We start from the raw sequence: 26,559 nt of genomic DNA, 5'->3' as shown, positions 1-26,559 counted from the left end.
ATTAGTCGCTCTTTGAGAACGGAATATATCGAGATAAAATTACGTCACGCGTTCTATCTAAATTGTTATTACGAGTACGTATATGAGGAACGTCACGGAGTTATGTAATTAGACGAATAAGAATATCGTGAATGTAGTAAAAGTAAAACGGGGATTACATTGTGCAATTAGTGTTAAAATATGATAAGATAAAAAGAAAAGTTATAAAATATCGTTCACACAAATTACGGAATTACGCTCTGCGTGTTTCGGGATTTTATGAAATAAAATTGCAATTGAGAGAATAAGGAAAGAAAAGGAATATATTGAAATTAAAACTCACTTTTTCTTCGATCGATAGTCGTCAAGATAAAATCATAATATACGATATGCGCGATCGGCTATAACAATATTAACATTGTCAACGAATGAAACTTCTCTTCTCGCCATCGTCGATTACACGCTTTTCGGCGTACGCGAAAAGCTGCAGCCGCGGACGGGAAAGTGTTGATGGTGTGTTCTATTAATTTTCCATCACGACGTAAAGTTTTCCGCGAGTTCAGGCTGAAATTGGAGCAACAGCTGCATGTTGTGAGAAAAGATCGCGCGCGACATCGCGGAGGAAAGTAAAATATGCATGTGGATAAAAGTGTCCGTCGTAAGCTCGATAAAAGCGCAGCGGAATTCCTTTAATAAATCGCTATCGTCCTCGCGCGAAACATCGTATCATGTGTCTTCAAGCGATGAACTATTAGATACTCTTGAGTGTCGAAGATTGTTGCGACTCTCAAGATCGTCGCCTCGGGAATTGATCTCTCTCGTAAGAGATCGAAGAGTGTCGAGCAAAAGCTGTGCTGAAAGTAGTTGGATACTTCATAGCGAGTGCTCCAAGGGATTGTCCCTTTTTAGTTGCATTCTCGTCCACCCGACTCCATTTCGTGCCATTGTCTTCCGATTGTTCGATTCGGTGCTCCTCCGAAAAGCGATTTCCTCGATCGTGTGCACTTCAGAGAGAAGAGGAGCGCGACTTCTTCGAAGGTAAACTTTTAAATTACCTTAAATAACGACCAACTTTATAGAAAATTGTAGGGTATAATAATGTATTCTAAACTAGCCATATAGTTAAAATTGAAGTCTTATTTCCTTAAGGGGATAACTTCTTAATTCAATATTTCATAAGTTGAGTAAATACTTTAAATTATATTATTTATTTTATATTTCTTATTAACTCTTTAAATAATATTTAGATACAGTAAGGTAATTGTCCCAGTGTCCGATCACAATTGGAAAATTAATATGCTGACAAAATAATAATATAAATAGATGTTTAATGACAAAAGGCAACTAATTCAAATTGATCTTTAAGGTAAAAAAAGCATTTGAGATTAATATTAATATAAATATATAAAGTTTTGTGTAACTATCCGGACATAGGTACTGTCCGATTCCAATCACTGGACCTGTACCTATGTCCGGACATAACCTATGTCCATTTATATAACACTTTATTTATTTAAGTTAATATTAGTCTCAAATACGCTTTTTAAAACGTAATATTATAATTTAATTGTAATCTTTAAATGCAATTAAATCATAATATCGTAATAAAAAAAGCATTTGATTAATAATAATAAATTTTGTGTAAATATCCGGACATAGGTACATGTCCGGACACTGGGACGTTTACCTTAAGTACTTATACTCTCTCAGAGAACTAAAAAAATATATTTAAATAATTATATACGGAAAACACAAAGGAATCTCATTTATGAAGATTATGGTAAAGTTGTTATAATCGAGCATTATACCGTTCTCGGATAATTTATTGAACGTACACTGTTAGAGCGTGATAATTAAAGGGCTGTCACAGTTTTCTAGGCAAGCAGTTAGTTCTCATTTATAAATGAGATTATAATGAATCGCGGACGCAAACTCAATTTCTTCGAAGTCCCTAATGGATTTGTCACAAAAGAATGTTAGCTTCGGGAATGGGAAGAGTTTGGGCTCTCTTAATCTGTCTTTACTGCTTCCTCATTATCTAGAACTTCCTGAGTGAAGGCTCATTGAAATAAACGTGAGGGCTAAATTAAACGGGCGAAAGTCTGATATCGCCGATATTTATGTCACACGTTTTTCAAACCTGTCTTTGGTCGAGATCTTTGCTTAGCTGTCGTTAGTCAGACAGAAATTCTCCAGATCACTACACACAAATAAGACAATTTTATTTATTTATTACGTGGAATGCAGTAATAATTAAATAAAAAAATATATTTATTATTAAAATGTGTTATGGCTTTCTATTTATATGAATGTCTTATAATTAAATAAGTATTCTGAAAATTAATTAAATGTCATGTTTAATTAAATATAACATTGATGAATTACATTTTATATACAACTATTTATTATTAATTATTACAATGCTTTATATTTAGCCATATATATTTTATATTAAAAACAATGATTTTATGAAATGCTATTATACGTTTATTATTGATACGTTAATTTAATGCTATATTCCGTATAGTTCATTAAATAAACGTGTAATAAAGTACTGAAATTAAGTTTTAAAAATTAGAAATTAAAACTTCCGCGAAATTTTATAAACTAGCCGCAGACTAAAGTTAAGTCCAAGTTTATAAATCTGCAATTATAACAATTGAATTTCTTGTTATTATTATAACTGCAATATTTATAAAAAGGGATTTATTAATTTGACATAATAAAATTACGTATTATTGCTAATTTATAATTTTCAGAGTTGAGAATTCATGGATTCATTCATTGCGAGAGTTAGCCGATTATCACGCTAAGCACATTTTCGAGAATTCCCCTTTCGCATATGGGAATATCAATGTGATATTTTTTTGCAGTTTTCGTGGTTTGGCAAATTACAAGTGTGTGAAATATCTAACTTTTCGCGGTTGGCATATGTGTGCACTGCTGCTGCGGGCAATTGCAGCCACATAGAAGGAAAAAAAATATCAGTCCATAATAATATATACCGCGCAAAATAATTCCTCTGTATTAAATTATAATAATTTTAATGTATCGCCGCTGGGGCATTGCACTATGGCACATCGATCTTTGAATAACCATAAATTCAGTCGTGTAATTCATCATACATCATGATAATTGATAATTATTCTGCTTGCGTCTACCTTTATTTATTGTTTAATTATTTATCAATTTATTATAGTATTTTGTATACATATATTTTTTAAATTGTAAATATTATTATTGCAAATATTATTGCAAATATTATTGTAAATATTATTGTTTTTGATCCGCAAAAATGTTTGTGGAAGGTAATCAATTTCGTAGCTTCATGTAACAAATATAATAAGGATATAAATTGTAAAAAGTTCCCTCTGTCATTTTAATCTATAGACATATAAACTAAAATATTGGAGGTTTGATTTTACGAGGTAACGGAAAGAGGATCCGAATGAACGGAAGATGAAAGCGGAGGAAGAAAACGAAGGACAGGGATTCGAATAATGGACGAATCTTGCGCAAAACTGAAATGATTGATGGAAGCTCGCGGGCGGAGACTGTGAAATGCTTCGGAAATAAAAGGAGGGGAGGAAGCAGTTAAGCTTGTGTGCACGTACTAGGTCGGTACCTGATGCTCGAATGCAGTTAATTCGAATGCTTCGATAATAGTGACCCCGCGGAGAGTCATCAACCGGCTGGCTCAGTTAATGAGTTTTCCAACCCTTTTCCGAGAACTGACATTTGCCATAGTTTGATTTTGAAAAAGCAATCTCTATTTGCGCTTCTCTCTCATTATTCTATAGACTCGAGATGAAGTTGCAAATCGCATTTAATGGAAAAAATTATATTAGGCGCATTAAGCAAGAGTAACGTAGAATTAGAAAGAGTAACAAATTGTATAAAGTATATCTGACATTTTGGTTTGCTTCGTACCTTAATATATTTTATAAAATAAATTTCTTTAACAAAAATCTATTATGGTTGATATGCAAGAGATGAATAAAATTTATTTAAAGTTGACATATTTGATAATTATTTTATCATACGTACAGGTTTTGGTTTTCTATGTTTTTAAGAAACAGAAATTATTGATGTGTGTGTGTTATATTAAAAGATCTTTTATATTGACAAGACAATTTTTTTTATTCTGAAACAGAAATTTTTCTAAATTTCCATTGTTATACATTTATAGCTGATTTATATTATATAAGAGAGGAAAAACTTATTCGTATATATGTATTTAAGATAATTTTATATCTTACAATTCTGCTTAATGGCGGAATTATCATTATTCAGATTTAACTCCGAAATTTACACAAGGTATGACCTAATGGTCTTCCACATTCATTAAATATCCAAGTTGTCACAGAAATATGTATGAACCTAAGGAGGTTATCGCGCGATGCAATTTTTCTTCATTAATTTTGTCCGGTTTGCGTATGCACGAGCAAACCAGTGCACGAACCAACGCGAGTTTATTAGATAAATATTTAAAATGTGCTTCACATTTGTTCTACGAATTTGATTGATATATTTCAATAAAAAAAAACATTTTGCCTTAGAGACACGAATAAAAGCACATTTAATTATAAATTAAACATTAATTAAAACATAAGGAATGACGTTAATAATATCTTTTAATATAGGTTAATTAGTTATAAAATTAAAAAAAAAATAATAAAATAGTGTAAAAATGTGAGAGATGGAAGATATGTCTAGATTTTTATAAACTATGGAATTAAAATATACAATGTATCTCGAGAATGATGATGAAGTTAATGAATGCACTGAGCACATTCAGTTTATTATACATTTCAATATAGTTTCATACGTTTCATATATTAATATTAGTGAAAATTTTTATTATGTCATAATGAATATAGTAAATGAATAATTTTTCAAATAATCCTTTTTGGATTGTATGCGCCTCGATCAGAAGACGTATCAAAAAAGATATCTAATTCAAAAATAATGAAAAATGCGAGCATGTTCTCTGAGAGACTTATCAGAATGACACTGATTTTTCTTCATGCCATGTAGAAGCATCGTATTTTTATATATTCGTGTAACAATCCAAAGTCCTTACGCGCACAAGGACATGGCGTAAGTCCAGTTCGTATCAGATTTTCAGAAAAGTCGCCTCTCGAAACTTTTGCGTATTCTTGAAACCGAGTTCTAAAACTTTCCCGAAAGCTACTTCGATGCCGCGGCATATTTCCTCGTTCGATTTAAGCCGAAGGATTTTACTATCCTCGCACCTTAAATTTTACGATCGGTGTTCCCATATCGCAATCGCGTCGGATAAACTTATCTGTTCTCCGAACGTTTTCTGTCCTTCCCTTCTTCTCTCTCTCTCTCTCTCTCTCTCTCTCTCTCTTCAACGATGATTTAGTGGACCAATAATATCGGTGTCGCAATAATTTTCTCCGCGTGACAAATATGTACTAAAACGTATCCGTGGCAATTTGTATCAATAACCATATTTCATTACACATATCACAGCGTTACCGGTCTTGGTGCGATCTCGATTCCACATTGGCGTTGTAACGCTACCTAATCACGCTTGCATCTCCATTTTTCGAAAGAAACGGGATTGTGCGCAAACAAGGCGTATATGGAGAAAAATAGCACTTTATAAGCAAGGAGATTCTGATGAATTTTTAACACCACGTAGGATGGACTGGCACAAGAGAAAAAGAGATAAGACGTATAGAGTTGACTAACGTAGATAAGATAAATTTAACATAAATGCAACTAACAATAAAAAAAAATTATTAATGTAGGGATTTAATAAATTTTTTGTAAATTTATATGTTATACAGATTGGTTTACATTGATTCAGGCCAATCAGTTATCAAAATTCTTGTTTTTTCAAATATTCTAATATTAGAATTTCCTATCAATTTTATTTTATAGCAATTTGGTTATTTCACATTTTCAATTAAAGCGCAGCATCGGTCGGCGCTTGAAAATCCAAGCTCCGACCAAGTTCTACTTTCCCTCGTCACTGTAAAATTACGGCATCGTCTCCGGAATATGTAATCGCGTTCTTCCGTTCAATATTCATCGAAGCGTCGTCGTCGTCGGGTCAAAGTAATCACTCATAGCTTTGCATGGGCATAACGATTCTATACTGAAGGTCGATTAGTGCATTTGTCATGCAGCCGGGGTATCTGGGGTCGCGCATACTCCCATTAGTGACGGGCCTCAAGCCAGACAATGCTTCCACGCGAAGACGGCGATCTGAATTCTACTAAGTGAGCGCTGGCTGATCGATGGGAATGCTATATTTCGGGGGAGAGGACGTTTCGTCATTCTATGAAATTCTGCGTATGACACGGGCCGCTTCCACTTCGAAGAGGATTAATGTACAACTCGTACAAGAGATGTGATATCGCATCGAGCTATAACCCATGAAGTGCGATTACACAGATTTGTCCTGCCATTCTGTAACAAAAATCTAGTCAATTAAATACGAATTCAGTATGATTTTCCTCCAATGTCCGTTTTTCGTAAATTGCGTAAATGCTATGTAATTGATGTTGTATAATATCCTGGTTTCAAAAATTTTAGTGTCTGTTTTAGAAATTCTGCTGTGATTAAATAATAATATAAATTTGATATTTAATGATAAAATATTTGCTTGTAAATACAGCTTTGTTTATAAAATTACGTATAATATTTAATTAACAAAAAACAGGCATGTTATCACACAAATCGAGGTTGAATATAATGGAGAAAATAAACATACTTGTTAAATATGTATATATGTTAAGATATGTTATGATAACTGAAAAATACAATTTTGAGAGAAACTAGGTCATAGTATTTTATACAATTATACAAATATCGTGTTGTGATTTTGAAATTTATACGCTTCACTTCGCAATTATTGACTTGGTTTTCTAACAAAACAAATAAAAAAAAAAATTACGATATGAATTACGCGTGAGTTACAATTTCATTGATGATAAGTTAATTAAATGCATGACATAAATCGAAAAATATTGCATAAAGAAAAGTGATGTTACGCAACTGTGTATCTCTGAAAAAAAACCCTTTGTTATTTGCGAGTACATACATTGGCGTTGTGCTCGACACTCTCCATACTCTAGGATGGCGCGTATGAAGCGCGTCGGATGAATCTTGCGTGCAAGAGTCGGTTTTACCAGGATTTATTTGCGTATGCCTCGTTAAAGGTGTACAAACACGTACTTCTGCGGCATTCATTAAAATAACAGATACTTGGTGCCGTCCACATAAATGTCGGGGAACCGGATTTACGCACCTCCCTGCTTGCCGCTATTCATTTTAAACGAGCGCAAGATGATGATTCGTGTTGACTGTCGCGCTCGATGCTTAGCAAAGCTGACTTTAATCGAGTGTCGCGGAAACTTGGACTGATACGGTTACATACATAAAGTACGGCATATAATAGAACGCGCGTAATCCAAAGAGGGAGACGTAAGAAACTAGGGTGGAAAAATATTCCAGCGCTCAGATATGAAGCGAGCCGGGTTAGTGCCGGGCGTGTCCTTTGCTCAAGAAACATGCCCTAGGTCACGTCTGATCGATTTATTCTTTAAAGTATTCTTACGCTGACAACAGGTTGCACATGTTTTTATATAATTAAAAATACTTGAGCGGCTCTTTAGTTCCAAGACAGAGAGCAAAGCACTTTGTCTCAAAAAATCAAACTTTGAATCTAATTTAAATTAAAATTTTTAACGTACTTTGAATATAGGAAAAATACTTTAAAGATCTTCTTGTCATTAGCTCGGAGAGCTCGCGATCTTATTACAGCGAGATTTAAACGTTCAAGTGTCACCTTACATTATTGTTTGCGGCGAAAGAAACTGCCGGTACGCTCTAAAATTACGCAATTTCCTGTCGACGACGATATTATTATGAACGATGTTTTATGCGAGCGAGACATGAGCGCGGGTGATCCAACATCTCACCATCCAGTCAACAACACTTTAACAACCATGCGCGCATAATCGTACAAGGATGGTAGACAAGCGTAACCGATAATGGATGGATAGATACGGCTGGATGAAACGATGCACGTGCTGGTTGATGTTGATTTTGCTTGTGCATGAATAGGTGTGTTTACCCGGTTCCAAGCACGCATGCACGTACGTATGTGCAGACTCCTCCCGCAACATTTGCCCCAAGCGCGTTTTACATTCGCAGTATAAAGCGAGAAAGTAAACAAAAGCGGTATAATATTGCACTAGTAAACTGATATACTGATTGCTGTTACAAGGTGCAACTATGGACCGACTTTACGATGATAAACATCCACCGTTCTCATCTCTGGCTTTCCGTTTAGAACTCTCAATATGCGAAACCAATATTTCGTACAGTCGTTGACTCTAAGTGCGGCTACAAACGAGCTTCTAACAGGTATTAATCTTAAAACTGTTCGCCAAACTCTGTCAGTTCGATAAAAAACTTTGAAATTATAATATTTAAAGTCATTGAGTTGACAGAATTTAAGGCAAATTTAAAATGATAGAGAACATTACGTATAAAGCGTTTCAGTGTGTATTTGTTACTATAAAATATCTCAAAATATCTGTGAATTGTTCAAATATTGGTGGTATCGGAATCTTTTTTGTCTTTAAGATGTACAAAGATAAAAAATGTATATAAGTGAGTGAGAACTAATCTAGATAATAAATTGACGTTATTTGTCTTCATTTTGACATTAAAATGACGTCTTTAATGTCAAAATAATGAGAGATAACATCAGTTTGCTCCCTGGTAATATAAAGCGATTATCTGCGGATATTTGAACAATTAAATGTCACTTTGTTCTTTTTTTTAAAAATAGGTTTTTGTATTTGCGAAGCAAGTCGAGTATAAAAAAGCAAATCCAACAGCGCATTATAAGGTTAACTTTATATGGTTAATCGAACATAAATTATCTATACATAAATTTATCCCTCGAGATAGGGGAAAAAGAAGTATAATTAGGTATAAAATGCAATGAGGTCGTCTCTTCGTATGTGTGATAAAAATAGTAAGCGGTTGAAAATTCAACATCATGTGTATACATTAACAGCCATTTTATTGTTATTTTATTCGACTCTCGCGTTATAATTCATAACTTGGGAATTTTTTTGCGAGTAAGGAAAAAATTAAATTGAAGTACTTACTGCTAGTTATTTGAAAATAACATGTACCTTATTTTCTGTAACGAATGCATCATGTTTTGCAACGGAATAAAAAACGAAAGAAAAAGAGGAAAAGAAAGAGAAATGTATATATAAAAGAAATGTATATATACAATATAAATAAGAATAAATCAAATAATAAAAAGAATGTTATTTTCTGTCGAAGCGGATTTTGATGCTCAATAATACTTACATGCAAGTAAATATATTTTACGGTTCTATAAACTCGTGCCGACTTGGTTTGTTTGACTTGTTTATAGAACTGAAAAATGTATTTATTTGCAAATTTGCATACGAATATCATTAAGCAACAAGATCTGCTTCAACCGAAAATAAGGACCTTTTTATTATTTGATTTACTTCTTTTACATTAGAGGAACTTACAAATTGTTGTCATTTCCTCGGAGTATCGATATTACAGCCTTGGTTTATTGGACATTTATGTGCAATATAAATCGATTTCCAGCAATAAGATAGAAATGGCAAATTCCGTAAAGAAGCAATTAAATCGGGTAGCAGGATATCAACAGAATTAAGTATCTTTGTAAATTACGCGATTCTTACGACGAGCATCAACTTCGCAATACGTCACGTTCCTTCCGAATGTCATTTCGCCAAGGTTGGTCGTCGTAATCGTCTTAACGACGCAATAATGACCGCTCGTATTCAAATAACGACAGGTACGCATAGATTCTTTGGCAGCACAAATTTTACACTCGCGTCATCGACAAACAACCCATTGCAACTCGGGCACATTCTCCGTGGTATTTTTCACATAATACCGTTGCTCAGCAGCACGACACTACCGCATGAACGAAATGCGCGGTGTTAACTGCAGTCGGGACGCGGTTGACTTTACGATCGCGAGAAACATGTCACCCCGGGTACTCCTGATTCTTTTATTTGGTCCGTCCGACATCGGAGCTTCGTAGCTGTTTACTGTCGCGTTTTAACGTCGCATAGGTGACGCGAGGTTCCAGGACGTCTGGCGCGCTGGAGAACGGAAGAATTTAGTTTCTCGCTCGCTCCTTCGCTCCTCCACGCGATAGTCTCGAGGCTGCCACCGTCAGTTGTGCCTGAGGTGGCACCAGGAACCTGTCTCATGACTTGCGATGGTAATGCGAACGCTATAATACGAGGGTGGTTATGGTTTCTGAGTCGCGGTTACAGCACCGCGTACGTGGCTGCGCGAATTCGCCGCGCGTACACGTATCTACCATCCGCGTCGACCGCAATTCTGTTGTTTGCGCTGCCATGGTCCCGGATGCGTTATGTTCACACGGCTCGTTTGCAAAGGTGTCAGCGCGACCGAAAAAAGTGACCGGCGATGATTTCGCGCGAGTTCAACAGAGTGGAAAGTGAATATTGTTTAGAGATAAACGCGTGAAATTGTCATCCGCCGTTTATGCAATCGGTCATGCGTTTTAACTTTTAGTGCGAAACACGATTCTATGGAATGCGAACTGATTTAAGTAACAAATATATTAATCCAATTTTTCTGCAAATCTAATTTGTTTTTAACGTATAATTTTATAGATATTTTTACATAGATGTAATTATAATATATATAATTCCACAAGTAGAATTATTGATAACTTTAATTTCATCTTAAACCAGTTCAATCCTAATTTAAAAGGCCTGTTCTTAATTTAGGATTTAGAGGTTCTTAATTAAGGATTAGGGGTTTCAAACCTTAATCTAAATCGCGAAGTAAAATTATAGCAACTATAAACAGCCCAAGACTTTTTTACATTAATGTAACATTAAATTTTTACAATGTTTCTAACTTTAGAAGTATTCCCGAATAAAAATTTCCTAATAATTATTTCAATTTTTATAGACAATTTCGCTTTTCTACTTTCTGAAAGTTGCAAAGAAAAAGAGATTGTAAAGTTTAAAAGACATGTTCGAAAACATCGAATTTAAAGTTCGACTGTTTGTAAGGAAAGTAGTGAGAATCTATTCCTCCGGTTATGTGATATTATCTGACATTTTATGTATCTACTACTCACCATTGATCAAAAACTTGTAAATGAAGATTGATAAACGTAATCTACACGAAACAAAAGAAATTTATTTCTAAAGCACTGATAAAGTCTTGGAACTTTAGATACCGTCGGAAGCTTTTCTCGACATAATGCGATAATGTACTACTTGGCAACAGCCGGATCAGCCTGCCTACCATTGGCGTGGCTACATAGAATTTCGGCTGAATTAAATAAGCTAGAACACAAAGATTGTGTTAAATGTTGTTTGAAATTTGGTTTACGTACCTCGTTACAAACTCCGCGCATGAATGCTAAAAATTAAGATTGCTATACATTATTCTACAGTCAGTTGGGAAATAAATAGCAAATCGTTACTTTCTAAGTAACGGATAATGGTAACGCGTATTTTTTTAAATTAGTAATGAGTAAGGGTCACATATAGCTTTGATGTTGATTGGACCGCAACGCTTACGACGCTGCGATGCGATTAATGTAGAACCAGCTTTACCTCCTTGTATCTCATGGAGCCGTAATCTCATGAAATTTCCATAAAAATTACAAGTTATTATCAGTAATGCTTTTCCTAATTTTATCTATTTGACTAAATTTGACGATTTAATTAAAACTTTTGTTATAATCAAAATATATATTTTGTAATTTTCTTATAAAATAAAATAAAAATGAACAGTATAACTTCTTAAATAAAAATTATTACATTTACACATCCGCATTTTGCGACTCCATGGGACACAAGGAGTATGTAAGCACGTAACGCAATTGTACTCCGACGTCAAGTAAAAATAAACGTGCTATAACCTACCTTTAATTTATAATTAGTGATTAATTTGTTTGACAATTTTGAAATTAGACGTGCATAATGAATCTTTGATATATGTTATTAGTGCAAATAAAACAAATGGTTTGTTTTCTGACGTGCACTAGACTGCACTGGAATTCTCTTTTCACGTAGTTGCGGATTACGTGAAAAATATCTGCCGTACATACGCAAACCCTAGATGCCTTTGCGGATATCCGGTGCGGATTACGGATTGCGGACTGTATGTGACGGCACCCTAACAGTAACGAGTCACTTTTTATAAGAATTAACTGTAACGTGTTATTTTTATGAAGTAACGTTTCCAGCCTTGTACCATAGTAGGAGAGATTATGACTTTTGTCATTCATTGTTTTGTTTTTTATGTAGGTTACAGTTTACTATAATAAGAAGTAGACTAATAAATTAACCGAATCTACGTAAAAAACAAAACAATGAATGATAAAACAATACATGCGTATATGTGTTTGAGGCTGCAAATGTTTGTAGCCTCCACTTGATGTTACAAATGTTTTTAAAGCATTCCTAGATTGGTCAATTAGTAAAATTCTTTCTTCTGCACTCAGAGAAAAAAGTCGTATCAGTAACTATAAATTTGTAGTGAAATAACGCCTCAACTATATACATATTATTAAATTCTAATAAGAATACTAGATTAAGTGAACTAAGAAAATATAGTACATTAACCATATAAACAATTTATAAATGGTTAATATTACTATATTTTCTTAGTTCACTTAATTTACTTATTGTTGTTATTAAAGCTTTATAATACATAGTTACAAATTTGTGTATGCATTTCTTATTTATTTTTGTCTTCCAAGTTTGAAACCAACGCTGCGCCTTTTATTATAAGCTGAGTGGTTTCCTTCTTAGGAGAAACTGAACTCCGCTACGTCCCTCTAGTGACAAAGCCGCGTACTACTCATACTGAGCGACACTTAAAAAATTTTTGTCTAAACTAGAAAAATGTAATTGTTATATCTATTTGCATGAAGTCCAAGTAACTACTCAATGTAGTTGAGTCACTATTTCAGTACCAATTAATGTGCATAGAATTTGTTACCGTGACTATATTTTTATAATATTCAGCACTACTTTAGTTTTTCTATTACTTTGTAAAACTAGTTACAGGTACTTCAATTGCAAAAGTTGCCAAATTTATAGTTGCTGGAACTATTTCATTTTCTCTCAGTGTGATTGGTCAATCAAATGTTTCGAAGTATTTGTAGCATTTAGTAGACCGCGCTTTGGTATTCGGAGATTATCGCTTATTCACCCGTACCTCGATTCCTTGATTTCATCATCGTAATATGCATCCCATTGATGAGTGATTAACGTCCTTGTTTAAATTATATTATGTATTATTTATCGTGAGATGACAATCGTTTTGAACAAGTGCACGAATTACTGAATGATTTTAGTATTTGTTGATACGCGCGGCCTATCGCTTCGAGACTCATCGTGATTTTCCATGCGACCGTTAATAAACTCTGATCGCCATCGTCGAACTATTTGCACGCTCGAGCATTATTCTCCATATACAAAAATTATTTGACGATGAATATTTATTGCACTTTCGTTTTTTGCTATCATAAACCGAATTATCGCACATATATAATTTGCAGACGGATGTTTTTACCCATTCAGATTTGTTCACCTAACAAACTGGATAGATTTTACTTTTTCGATAAGTCTCTTAATTTTGTTCGTAAAAATTCAAAATTAAAAAGTTGGCTTACTAATTTCAGTCTCCCTAGTCTCGCCAATAATGCTAAATCTCACACAAAAAAGACAATTTTGCTGAAATATCTGAAAATTTAACTAGATATAAATCTAACAATTTTTTTAGGTCATTAAGGTGGTTGTATTGCACAGGGACGACCTGTGTGGGGGGGGGGGGCAATCGCCCGAAGCGCCAGCGCATGAGAGCGCCGTTCGGTGAGAAAAAATTACTGTTCAAAAAGCGATCTGCAGCAATCTTTTAACAGTAATTTTTATTTTCCCACAGTAATTTTTATTTTTCCACAGTAATTTTTATTTCCCCACTGTGCGCCGGTATTTGAGAATGAATTGATAAGCGAAGTGGATATTAGTGAAGTAGTAAAGTAACTTTCTAAGGTTTTATAATTAATATTTGCCTGTGGTTACCGTCCCCCCCATTTTCTTCGGTTTAGAAAATTCGTATTATATTTATCTATAGCTCTTTAATTTTTGAGCGAATTTCTAAATACTGTTTCTGTGCTATAATTGAAAATGTACTGTTGTTCCTTATCTAACACAGGGAACTCCTTGTCTAGCACATGTTAAAAAATACCAACTTCAAATGCAATTATCTTTTGAACATGCCTGATTACCCCCCCCCCCCTTCAAAATGATACGTATGTATAGAGAATATCATTATCTTTAAATAGTAAAAGCTTCAAACAAATCTTAAGAAAAGTCATTTTACGATACAACCACCTTAAAATAATTCACTACTTAGGACATTCAAACTGATGATTGCTAGAATATCAAAATTTTTTATAGCATCAAAATTTTTTGTTCATTATGCTTGAGATTGCTACGTAATTATTATATTTTGATGATACAAGAAAATTATTTTCAGATCTGTATCTAGCTAAATTTTTAGATTTGTCAGTAAAATTGTCCTTTACATACAGAAATCTTATTAAAGTATGTTTAATAAGAGCTAAAGCAAAGAAGAAGTAATATAAATGTAATTTTAATACGACAAAGTTAAAGAGACATTATTAACAAAATGAACGTATATATTTACATGTTATTTCTGTGCAACCAATGTTTACCAAAACGTAATCTAGATTGGAAATCAACCATTATTTATGCATCAGCATAAATAAATAAAATATAACTTTTTAATAGGAAGATATTCTTTATCCTAAGACCACAACGTTGAAATGTTTCCGCTTTTGCAAGGTAAGCAACGAGGAAATGCAAAATTTTTCTGTTCAGAAAGGCGATTTTCCGTCTAAAGTAAAACGAGAGTACTTTATCGCATAATTTTTTATCCATTTTGCTGATTTATAGTCCCGTGTCGACTTCATTCCTAGTCGATTTTTCTCGAAGCCGGTACATAAATGAAGTCCGGTTATACCTATTATTTACAAATCTTTCATCATCGATCGATTTCTATCTCTTTTAACTATACATTTGTTATAATTAAGACCATAATAAGGAAAAAATGAAGGAACATATCTACGGAATATGTGTGGATATAATGAATATAATGAACGATATATTATACTTCTATGTACAATAGTTATATTGCTTATTTTAATTTAAAAATAAATTATTCATACGTCTTAAAAATTAATCTATCAATTTTTTCATAAATTACTACAACTATATTTATCTCTGCAAATTTTTTTTTCTTTAAATGCTTTTTCGATATGGCATACTCGGCTTTTTTTCAATGTTTTTCTGATATTTTTTCCATTGTTTATAACTTTTTTTTATTAATATAAATACATACGTTTGTTTGGTATCGTTATATTCCTTAATGTTTGATATTTAGATTGAAAAATTTTTTTACAATACATTCATTTTTGAAATATGTAAGCAATCAAAGTGGGTTGGATGGCAGAACGCCAGCGCATGCAATATTTATGACATCATAAAATTACACAAAATTTATTTCCAATTAATCCTTAAATATGTCACTACACCATATATATACAGGGTGAGTACTCAAGACCGGCCACCCGAATAACGTCCACAGTTTTGGAGATAGGAAAATATGTTTCAAATGAGAGTGGAACGATTTCAAGGGAGACGTATTTTGATTATGTTGTCTTTCTTCTAGGTGGAGACGCCAAAAAATTTGAAGGTCGTCTCCATTTTTTTAAATGGAATTGTATAATTTTTTTACACAATATGATTCCTCTAATTATTCTGCATATAAAAGTATTAAAATAGAGATATCAAAAAATCAATAATTTACGAGATATTTTATACTTTATTCTGGCATATATTGACATAAAATATTAAATGATTCATAAACTATTAATTTTTTAATAATCGTACCTTAATACTTTTATGAACAGAATAATGAGATGAAGGAAGGAAAACATAAATAAGGAAAACATTAATTGAAAATAAATTCTGCGTAATTTTGACATTTTATATGTCACAAATATTGGATGCGCTCGAATTCTCTTCTGCAATATAAAAATAATTGTAAATAAATAACAATAGCTAATATAATTAACACAGTTGATAGCATAAAGAAACTAGGTAGCATAAAGAGCTCCATCATATGCGACCAGGGGGTTTCATCACATTCGATGGTGAGTGAGTGGTAGCGCTCGAGGTGATTCCGTGCATTGCCTCTATTTACTGCAGGTGTACGCTTTCCTACGACTCGAGCACACACGATACAAGCCGGGAACATGTATATAAACGCGATAAATCGCCGACACGCGTTCGTCGACCGTGTGTGAAACTCCTGCTCGGATCGCTCGTCGAGTAGATCCGTCACGAATGCAGACGCCCACAGCGATGCATGAAGTGCATCGTGATGCCGGTTGCACTCGTATTTTACGAAGTTTGCCGGTGCTTCGTCTACGTCATTTTTTCCTCGAGGTTCGCGCGCCGGAAGAGTGGAAATCGTCTCTCTGCGGAATGAGTTCCTGATACGGCCGAGCGGTCGGTAGATTTAGACGATTTGCGATCTACTAGAGGAAGGTGAAATAGAGGAATGGTAATTTATTGTCTTACATGTATGGAGTATTGCAGCATATGTAGTGTGATCATTAAGAGTTTAATTCCTATTAAAGTAATGAGATTTGAATGTAATATGTAGGCGGTATGATGAATCATACCGTTAATGAAGAGAGAATATCATATGAGTAATTGATCAGTGAATTAATCGTGAATATATAATTACTTCTCTTTAATATATTTTTGGCGAATTAAATGTGCTTTTATCCGAAGGAATTTACTCATATAATTAATACGTATGTATTTCACGTATGCTTATTAATATTCTCATAACTTGAAGAATAATATATAACAAAATTTGTAATTTTAAAATATTTTATTTCGTTATCAAATATGCGTAGAATTATTTCATTATATTCCAAACGTTGAAATAGCAAATGAACTTTTTTTAATTTTAATTTTAATTTTAATTGAGTTTTACACAGAAGCAGGTACATAAAATATATGATCTTTCTTTTTCTAAAATAAAACTATTATTTAAAGATATGACATTATTATACATGCAAATAATTATTAACAATATATCACGAATTTAGTCTGATGAGAATAAATTTAATTGAATGAGAGAAGTTCTATATTCGGTCAAAATGGATCTTAATGCTTAAATACATATTTCTTATGTAAATTTATATACATTTTGACTCTCATACCGTCGAAATTTTTTTCGATCTTAAAACGCACTCATGAGAAGAATTAGAATAGTAATATCACCTATTAAATTGTACAAGCAATTTAATAATTTTTCAAATGTTAATAAGCATCTTTTACAAGAATATTAATCGTTATATTTTAATGAAAAGTTAAAATTAGTTTACAAAATTATTGCAAATAATTATTGTATAATAAATTTTATTTCTAATATTTAAACTATCCCAATATTTATAAATTACTGAAAACAAATATTCAATTCTTTATCGTTATTTTTTATCATTATAATGTTTAACATCGAGTGGAAAGTCCCTGTAAGTGTTTAGACGTCAAATCCATTGAAGAGCATTCTCCAAATCAATCGGTTGGCCCGTTTTCTAGCAGATACCGACACGCAAAACCACGTTCTCCCAACATGAATTCACGCTCGAAGTCTCGCCACTCGACTTCTGTCGCTTTAAGCCGGATCGGGCTGACGTTCCTGAACCGAGAGGCAAGATCACTACTTATCTACGATCTAGCTATTCTGTGGATCAGCTCGCGCGAATCCGAGAGTCGATGGTACGGTGGCTGTGCGCCGGTGGTTGGAGAGACATACAATGCCCCGGTATCTCCCACCCTCGACCGACGAGGGGATCCATCTAGCCACCAGCTACGGGTTTCTTCCTCCATCCTCTTAACGGCGACCATCAATGTGCCTTAGTCGTTTGCAGAGCCCACCCCGGCTCTGGGCTCATCGTTATCTTAGCCGCGATAAGCCCCGCAGGAGAACAGATGACGACGAATATTTTTTCACCCGGGCAAATCTATTTAAAATTCTCATCCTATCTCCTGTTCTGTGAGGCTGTAAACGACATGAAGGTATTTCTAACGCTATATTAATTTCTTCTCGTAGCATGTTAATTTCCGATAAATTAACATCTGCGATTCACGCTCGCTTTCATTCACCATCGCGACACACCTTTATTACTCTCTCGCAGTGAAAACACGTGATCAAATTTCGGTATCAGAATCTCATTTCGCGGTTAGACGATATTATCGTTGCTTCACTTTTTCCTCGCGGCGATATGGCGTGGGAAAACGAGAAGTCGACACGTTCCTGCGCGCGACGGTGTTTTCGCTTGATGTGGATTATGACAAAGTCGATCTATCTCGAATGGATTGTGCCGGGACGAAAAACCGCGGATGAACAAGTTCATCTATCTATCTATTTTTTCTTGTAGCGGGATTACAAAAGAATTATTTAAACATGTATAAAACATAAACATGTAAACATATAAAATATAATTACTAAGAAAAAACGGAATAGTCGTCCGTTCGAAAGAGACAATTTTATTACTGAATGTTATAATGGAAAATTAAATAACATTGTAAATATGTTTATTAATGGAATACCATATTAAAATATCATATTTCATATTATATAAATATTAGACATATGTATGATGAGAGGTATTTCTAACAAAATTAATTATAAAAGATAAATGAATTATCTATTTGTTTTATTGCTCTCTTCTCCATCTGTCATTGTCGTTTTAATTAAAACTGTTTTCGGTTTTGGTTTACATTAATCAGATATGATTCTGTCACTCACGGAAAGTAAAGAAAATCGTTACTCCTATGCATTTCAGGATTTCCATGGAATAGCTATTCACAATGACCAGTATGAAGTTTTTTCGCGTCATCCTGGCGCTTCTGGGAGGCACGCAGGCTTTGTACGCACAACCATCGGCGTCTCCAACTGTGAAAACCGGTGAGTAGTTGCCTTCACAATGGACTTGATTACTACTGCGTTATACCACATATTCATCGGTCCGCTGATCTCTTCTGTCGTTGAGATCGAAAGTGCTATTAGTTTTCTTGTTCGCGTTTTAATTCAATAAACGCGCATTTTTATCTTTATTAACGGGGATTTTTTAACGATATAGCATACAGAATATTGCACGAGATATTATTACAGTGGAACTAATGTTATTATAAAATTGTAGCTATCGCTAGAGGAATACACGCTATTATATCAGAAATTAAATCTTTTACATCGAATTGTAGCAGCGTCCACATACCTGTTCACTTTTTCGTGTGATTATTAATGGATCCAATTCGCGCAATGTTACATGACCCATCATCCTTCATCAATTAAAGTTTGTGCATTCATAACGTCGGTGAAATTAATAAACAATTTACAACTGCAATAGAGGTTTCGATATTTTCAAGGCTTTCCATGCAGCACTATGTACCGTAAATAATAATCGTGAAACAACCATTATTTTACTGAATACACGTCGAAATATCTTATTATTCTATATAAAAACGATTAAATTTCTATATATAAAAACAATTAAATAATAAATAAATTTTTAATTTCTTTACGTATACTTTTAAAGTACTTTTTGATGAGAGGAACATATAATTAAAAATACAAGAAATTTTCAATGTATGCGATCTCAAGGTGCATTAAAATTGCAGTAACTTATGAGAGATTTTCATTCTGTTTTTATAAAGATGAGAAGATGCTCTTGTCAGCTTCGTTCTGTTTCCAATAATCATCGTAGAGTAGAATTATCATGCAAATGAAAGCGTAGCGTAATGGGACTGTATGTAATTAACGAGTATTCTAGCCTTTCACTGAAGTCGAGAAATGGTAGCAATAAAATATTCGCGAAAGAGTAACGAATAGAACCAGACAGTAGGCGAATGAGCTCGTCCAAGAGAGTGACGAGTAATGCGTATGCACTGTTCCGAAAGATAGGATGTCTTTTTGCCACAATTTTTCTTATTGAATTACTTTTCCATCTTTCCATTTTTCCATTTGTCAGAGTACAAGAAAGTAAATTACAATTCATGAGATGAAATAAAATCAATAATTAATATTCTTTTTAATGCTGTATATAAATAGACTTCGTTCTATTTTAATTCCATCTAGAACTCTGCATTAATTATATATGTGTCGTATTAGTTATACTTAATTTAACAAAATTAGTACATATTAAATACTTAATGGCTACGTTTACACCGTGCGCTTAGTCCGCAACCTATACAATTGATGTCTTTGTTTAATCTACAAGATAAACAAGGACATCTATTGTATAGACCGCGGCTTAAATGCACGATGTAAACGTAGCCAATACAGGCTTTATAGAAGAGAAATATTTTATTTTATTTAAATTATATATACAAAACTGTTTCTCATAGATTAAATCTATTATTGTGCTATTTTAATTAATAATAATGAGGAAGCAGCTTTCCTCCCATTTCAACCTAGATAGCCTTTCCAATTATTCTGAATTTCGTTGCTTTAATTATTCAGTTTAATTTATGCAAAATACTATTCATAATTGTATGCAATTAATCGACATTTCGAAATGTGAGATGTTATAAATGATTTAACTTTTCGTTAAATTTTGTATGATCATAAAACTGAACTAAGAGCAATCAATTCACAACTCTCACTGAATTTTTAATTCGACCATCGAATCCGCGATACGATGTTCTCGCATTTTTTCCAGCTAGCCTCGAGAACCAATCGGTGTGCTTATAAGCGTAATTTTCATTCATTATCTATGAAACCATTAATTCCGCATCGAAAACCCGACATGTTTTTATTCGTGTGTGTTCCGTTTAAACCACGTTTTTATCTCGAGGATTTTACATGGCTACATTATACAATGCTGTTCAATGCAGCTTTAACTACATATCTCCGATTGATAAGCAGAGCATTTATGTTCCTTGATTTCTATCGTGCACACTTCAATTTGTGCTCGCAAACTGCGTAATCTGATTGATTCATCACTGCGAATCTGCGTACTTTATTTTTGTGAACGACGTCTTCATATCGGTTTCAATATGAGCGACTCCGCTGCGCCGCAGCATTCCTTTTTCATACCGAAAGTTTGATGAAACTATCGATTCTCATTTACTATTTCCTAACAGTGCAATTTTCGAGAACAGGGTGGCTGAGATTTCGCCTGAACTGTTTGCTGTAGTTTCATAATCGATAGACGAAGAACCTAACGTTATTATTCCACTAATATCACAGCATTCTAGAATTTATGCTGGCATCGATTACTCTGAACATTGTTGCTAATGTGTTTCATAAGTTTGAAGACGATACACGTGAGATACTACACAAATAATCGCAATTTAAAATTAATTAAGATTGCATTCAGGAATTAAAAGCTTATGAATCTATGAACTATATTTTCTTATTTTATTATAATTGTATATTATTTTTTATAATATATGAAATAAGTTTTCCATGATTTAATATTTAACAGATTGTTTAACTAAACAATCTGTTGAACTTTCTACGTTTATAATAATTCCGAGCAATTAAAAATTACAGAGTTACAGAAAAGATCTATAGAGAGCTTTTGAAAAAAAAAAAAACTTATTTTTAGAAGTATTATAAACTTCGACTTGCTAATATTATAAACTAGCTTCGACTTGCTAAGGGAACATCCATCAAGTAAAAAATGACTGTAGTAATATTGAAAGTGGCAGCGTCGTATCGATTCGTTCTACATAGGACGCAATTTTTGCGAAAATCGGTAGACCTCGCTATCGGGAGACCTAAAGAAAAGGTCGTGCATTACGTGTGATTTAATAGCGTCGTTGTACCGTAAGTTTGTTACAATGCATAAATTTTGCGTCATTATGAGGCTGTTCGCGATAATTGCGTCGCGTCGTGGCCAACGACTTAAAAGGTCTTCTAGGGTAATTAATTATTATTGCTGACGAAGGGTGAGGATAGTGATAAATATAGCACACCTGCAGTTTGTTAACCAAGAGGCACACAAACAGGCCCTAGATATTGCCTCGAAGATTGAAGGAAGCCGTGACGAAATCCGGTAGATATATATGCACTATGTTGTTGAATCGGCAACGGCATAACAGCGCTGTTATAAGCCAACGTCGACGTTCTGTTTTTGCAATATAAAAGTTTTTTCCAATCCGGCCACATTCGGTTTATGTACTATCTTTTCCAGGTTATTAATTAAAACAGCGAATCGATTGACATAGTCAGTTGTTGATATCGAATTTTTTTATGGTTTCTGTTATCGCAAACGATATTCTTTCTCAATATTTTTTGTTCCGCTAAATATCGATATGGTATTCCATATCGAACACAACAAACGTGGAATATTTTTAACGTTGTGAATTTTAGTAAGTTGATGGCGTATTTTAATGAATTAAACCTGATAGTTCGTATTAAATGGGTTTTATGTTTAATGTAAGATAACTGATTGTTTCTTATAATAAAGCAACGATTATAATTATAATAATTTTTAAAATTTTACTTTTTAGGATTCAATTATTTTACAGAGGTATTATTGTATTACAATAAATATAGGAAACAAATAGATGGCAAAAAATTTTACTCCTATGTTTATCGAGAAACGATATTGCAGCGTATTTCGAAAACTTCTATGATGAATGAGACCGTGTATAAGAAATTCCGGTAAATGTGATCGTTGTTTACGCTTCGTGCAGTCAGTATATCAAACGACCGATGACAGGAGGTCGGAATATTGCGCGGATGTTTTTTTTTTCTTGTCGACCGTGTCCGCGCACTCTTACTCTTCTCGAGATTATACGTGATGGCGTGTATAATGCAGGTCGCACCAGCCTGACCCCGATATCTATAGCGGTGGGGTGCACGTAACAACCCCTTCCGCCGACACCTCTACCAATCTCGGAACGCGATAAAAACTAAGATTACTGTGCAATGCAATCAACGGCGTGCCTGATGTTCTTTCAGATTAAAACACAGTTTGAGATTACCGGATCGAAACTATTGTTTTGCCAAGAGCAGGCTCCGCAACCGAGATTGTGTCTCGATTGCCGGATGCAAAACATGCGGCGACATTTGAAGACCGACATCGAATGAGAAAAATCCGTTGGCGTTCGATTTTCTGTCGCGCACACTCCAATTGTATCTTCACGCTCGTATATACGCATATGCATATCACGTATTCTTTTGAGTACCAAAAATTCGACATGTGTCAGAAACGAAAGCTTTTTCTGTTTTTCATGTTTGTGTCAGGACAAAGAATTTTAAGAAAAATTGAAGGAATTAAATTGAAGGAAGTAAATTTTTATTTAATCTGGTGTAAAAAAATAGACATGAAAAATATAAGTTAATATTCGTTATAAATAAGATGTATGAAAAGTTAGATTCTAAATAAATTCGGATTTCTAATTTGCAATCTTCTATTTTCAACAAATTATTACAATATTTTACAACATAATATATAATTTATATATTGTTATATTGCGAAATATTTGCCGAAATATTTCCGATTTTACCTGAAGTGTTTGCGGTTTGCGTTTGAATAGTGAAATTCCAAACAGCTAAAACAAGTTTAACAACTATTGCGTAATGTTTATTCAAGATCAAACAATGTTAAAATAGAAACTGAATATACACTTCTAATGCAAACAAGTAATGTTTAAAAAATCTAAAAGTTAGAAAAACGATTTTAAATCAGAATGGATAAAACCTGTATTTTTATCTCTTAATACTTAAATTTTTGGTGATTTTATATGTTATTTTTATTGCTTAAACATATTTTTTTTTAATTTTAATGTTGAGAGATAAACTACTATTAATTAATTGATTAATTATTTAGGTTTGTATTATGTATTATTAGAAATACATTAGATATTATCTATTAAAAAAAAAAGCAGTACATATACATATATTAAAAAAACTTTGTTTTCTAAAAAATTAATTTTGTTAGGTATATACAGTAGTAAAATAATTTTTATTATAGGTGTTTTATATATATATATATATATATCCAAGAAAGTTACATCTACATTTTTAACTCTTCAATTACGTTTGTAATTTTATTATTTATTAGCCTATCAGTATTCTTTAGTTTAATAAATATTTAGACAAATATAATTTTTAATCTAAAATGAATTAAAGCATACACACACACACACACACACACACAAACGATCGTTTAAATGCATTGTAATAAGCAGGTGAACATTGTAATGAAACATGGTGTACGGATGCAAAAACCAGAATATACATATTGTATAAATGTGTGGTCTATAATACCATATAGTCTAAAACAATAGGGTTATCATAATGCGAAAATACATAATAATTGGTGGAACAAACTTTATTCGCGTTGCGCACGATCCTGATACGAATTCTCGAATAAAAACATGCATAAGTTTGTATACGGAAATTGAACAGCGCGAATAAAACAAATTAAAAATATATTAAAATATTTGGTTAATATAAATAGATTCTTTATAACAGACAGCAAGACATTTAATCTAAAAATGCGTGGTTTATACATATAAGATAGCCTGCATTTTTACGCATTAAATTAAATTATTTTTTACCAATGCTGGTAAAAAATAATTTTTATTAAAGAAATAAATTCTTTAACTATTATTACTATTATAACTATTATTATTATTATATAATCTATTATTTTTAATAGTAATAAAATTTATTAAAAATTTTTTTAATTTAATCGAAAATTATAATTTAAATATCTTTCTCTATTAGTATTATTAAATTATGTGTTACGTTCATTTCGCATTTTAAATATCCATACGAAATTTTGTTAATGATATTTTCAATATAATTGCTGCGAACAAAGGTGTCCTGTTGTAAATTTCATACGGCGTATGAATCCACCGAAATTAATGATTATTTTATTCATATACCACTTCGCTTAGAGATTCCTTTAGTTCCGTGGCGCATTTTATATTCCAATTGTCTAGGACAGACATTCGACATTAATCATCGCGCTGTACGAACTATTGGGACTTCGATTTAAACCAGCGATAGAGGTACGATCGTATTTCCTATCCGTCTATCATAACATTGCTTTCAAATCGAGAAAATCTGAGCCGCTTTAACGAGAAATTGCACTTACAAAGCATATTAGATGTAATCTGTAACGGAATTATAGCGATTTAGTTGGCAAAGCAGACTTCGCAAACTCCGAGTCTCATTTCATATTTTATATTTCATATTTTACGTTATCATCAGCTCCGAGCACACGATACCATTTATTCACATAATGCCGTAATCGTCTTATCTTTTTATTAAGGATTAGAGAAGGATTATAAGAATTGTCCAAGTCAATATCTTTGCGCTTGGATTTTTTGTCCGGAGCAAATTTCCCGAGTTTAAGCGATGTGAAAATAATTCGTATATAAATCCGAGTGCAGTTCATCGTCACAATCTAAACGGGAATTTGCGTATGTGGGAACAACTAGGTAAGAAAGTTCGACAGCCAAGAATGCGAGAAAAGACGAAATCATCTAAATGGCCAGGTCGAGAGGCCCAGTTGGATTGGTAAGGGTACAGGCTAATGCATAAACAATGCGCCGTTTATCCACGTTGGGGATGCAACCCCAATGAATAATAAACTACCCTACAGACATGCGGATAGATAGACCCGGTCTGCTACGGAGAACAGTGAATGTGGGTGGAGGATTATCGACTAGGAAGTACAACCGTCGCTCGTGCACGGTGGACCAGGCGAGGTGTGAATATTATTGCCCCCGAGATTCTTTAATGCAGGGATTTAAAGCCAGATCGTTGCGACGACACATATATGAGCAGCACGACAAATGTCTTTTGCTAATCCGCTTCAATAAAAACGTTTAGGAGATTTCCTATTCTAATCTATTTCCTTTGAGGTGTTAACAAATCGTAAACAAGTAGCAGTATAAATAAAATAGTTATGGATATTTACTCACAGTAAATTTAAGTAATTATGGCTAACTCTAATATAATAATGATCTAATATAATAATTTGTTTGTTTGTAATTGTTGCATTATTATCCTGATTCTATTTTAATAAATTTGACACATAAATCAGGCATGTAAATGAAATAACGATGTTTGAGATTTAAAAAATAAGAAAAAAGTGAACTATCATATTTTTATAATGAGGGCATTTTAACTCTTTTACTCAAAGTTTGACTTAAAGTTTTACTCAAACTCTGACATTTAAAATAATTAATAATAATATATACCATGTTTTAATTTATGTTTGACTATAAATTCTCCATTAATAATTATAAAAACTAATAAGTCGAATTATATTTGACGCAAAATCAATAAAACTCACGTGGACATTTCTTTGTAAATACATCAGACAGGTTTCATGGGAAATTGATATATTGAACGAACTTAAGGGTGAACTTATTC

The 26,559-nt window shown here is 33.1% G+C and overlaps 1 protein-coding gene and 1 long non-coding RNA gene across 3 annotated transcripts in view; one reads left to right on the top strand and one right to left on the bottom strand.

Annotated features, from left to right (window-relative positions):
- LOC108731069 (uncharacterized) overlaps nt 1-26,559 on the bottom strand; it is a 265,224-nt gene that overhangs the window by 119,942 nt on the left and 118,723 nt on the right. The window lies entirely within an intron of this gene.
- The window catches only part of LOC108731068 (basement membrane-specific heparan sulfate proteoglycan core protein), a 239,608-nt gene continuing 214,026 nt past the window's right edge, over nt 978-26,559 (top strand). For both annotated transcript variants that reach the window (XM_018461132.1, XM_018461131.1), the window contains exons 1-2: nt 978-1,017; nt 19,001-19,122. In XM_018461132.1, the coding sequence (XP_018316634.1) occupies nt 19,026-19,122 (97 nt within the window). In that variant the 5' untranslated portion in view covers nt 978-1,017; nt 19,001-19,025. The remainder of the gene's footprint in view (nt 1,018-19,000; nt 19,123-26,559) is intronic.

Source organism: Mycetomoellerius zeteki, unplaced genomic scaffold (genome assembly GCF_001594055.1).
Source record: "Mycetomoellerius zeteki isolate Tzet28-1 unplaced genomic scaffold, Tzet1.0 scaffold12, whole genome shotgun sequence".
Classification (NCBI taxonomy): domain Eukaryota; kingdom Metazoa; phylum Arthropoda; class Insecta; order Hymenoptera; family Formicidae; genus Mycetomoellerius; species Mycetomoellerius zeteki.
The sequence above is the reverse complement of the archived record's forward strand: the minus strand, read 5'-3'. Positions and strand labels throughout refer to the sequence as shown.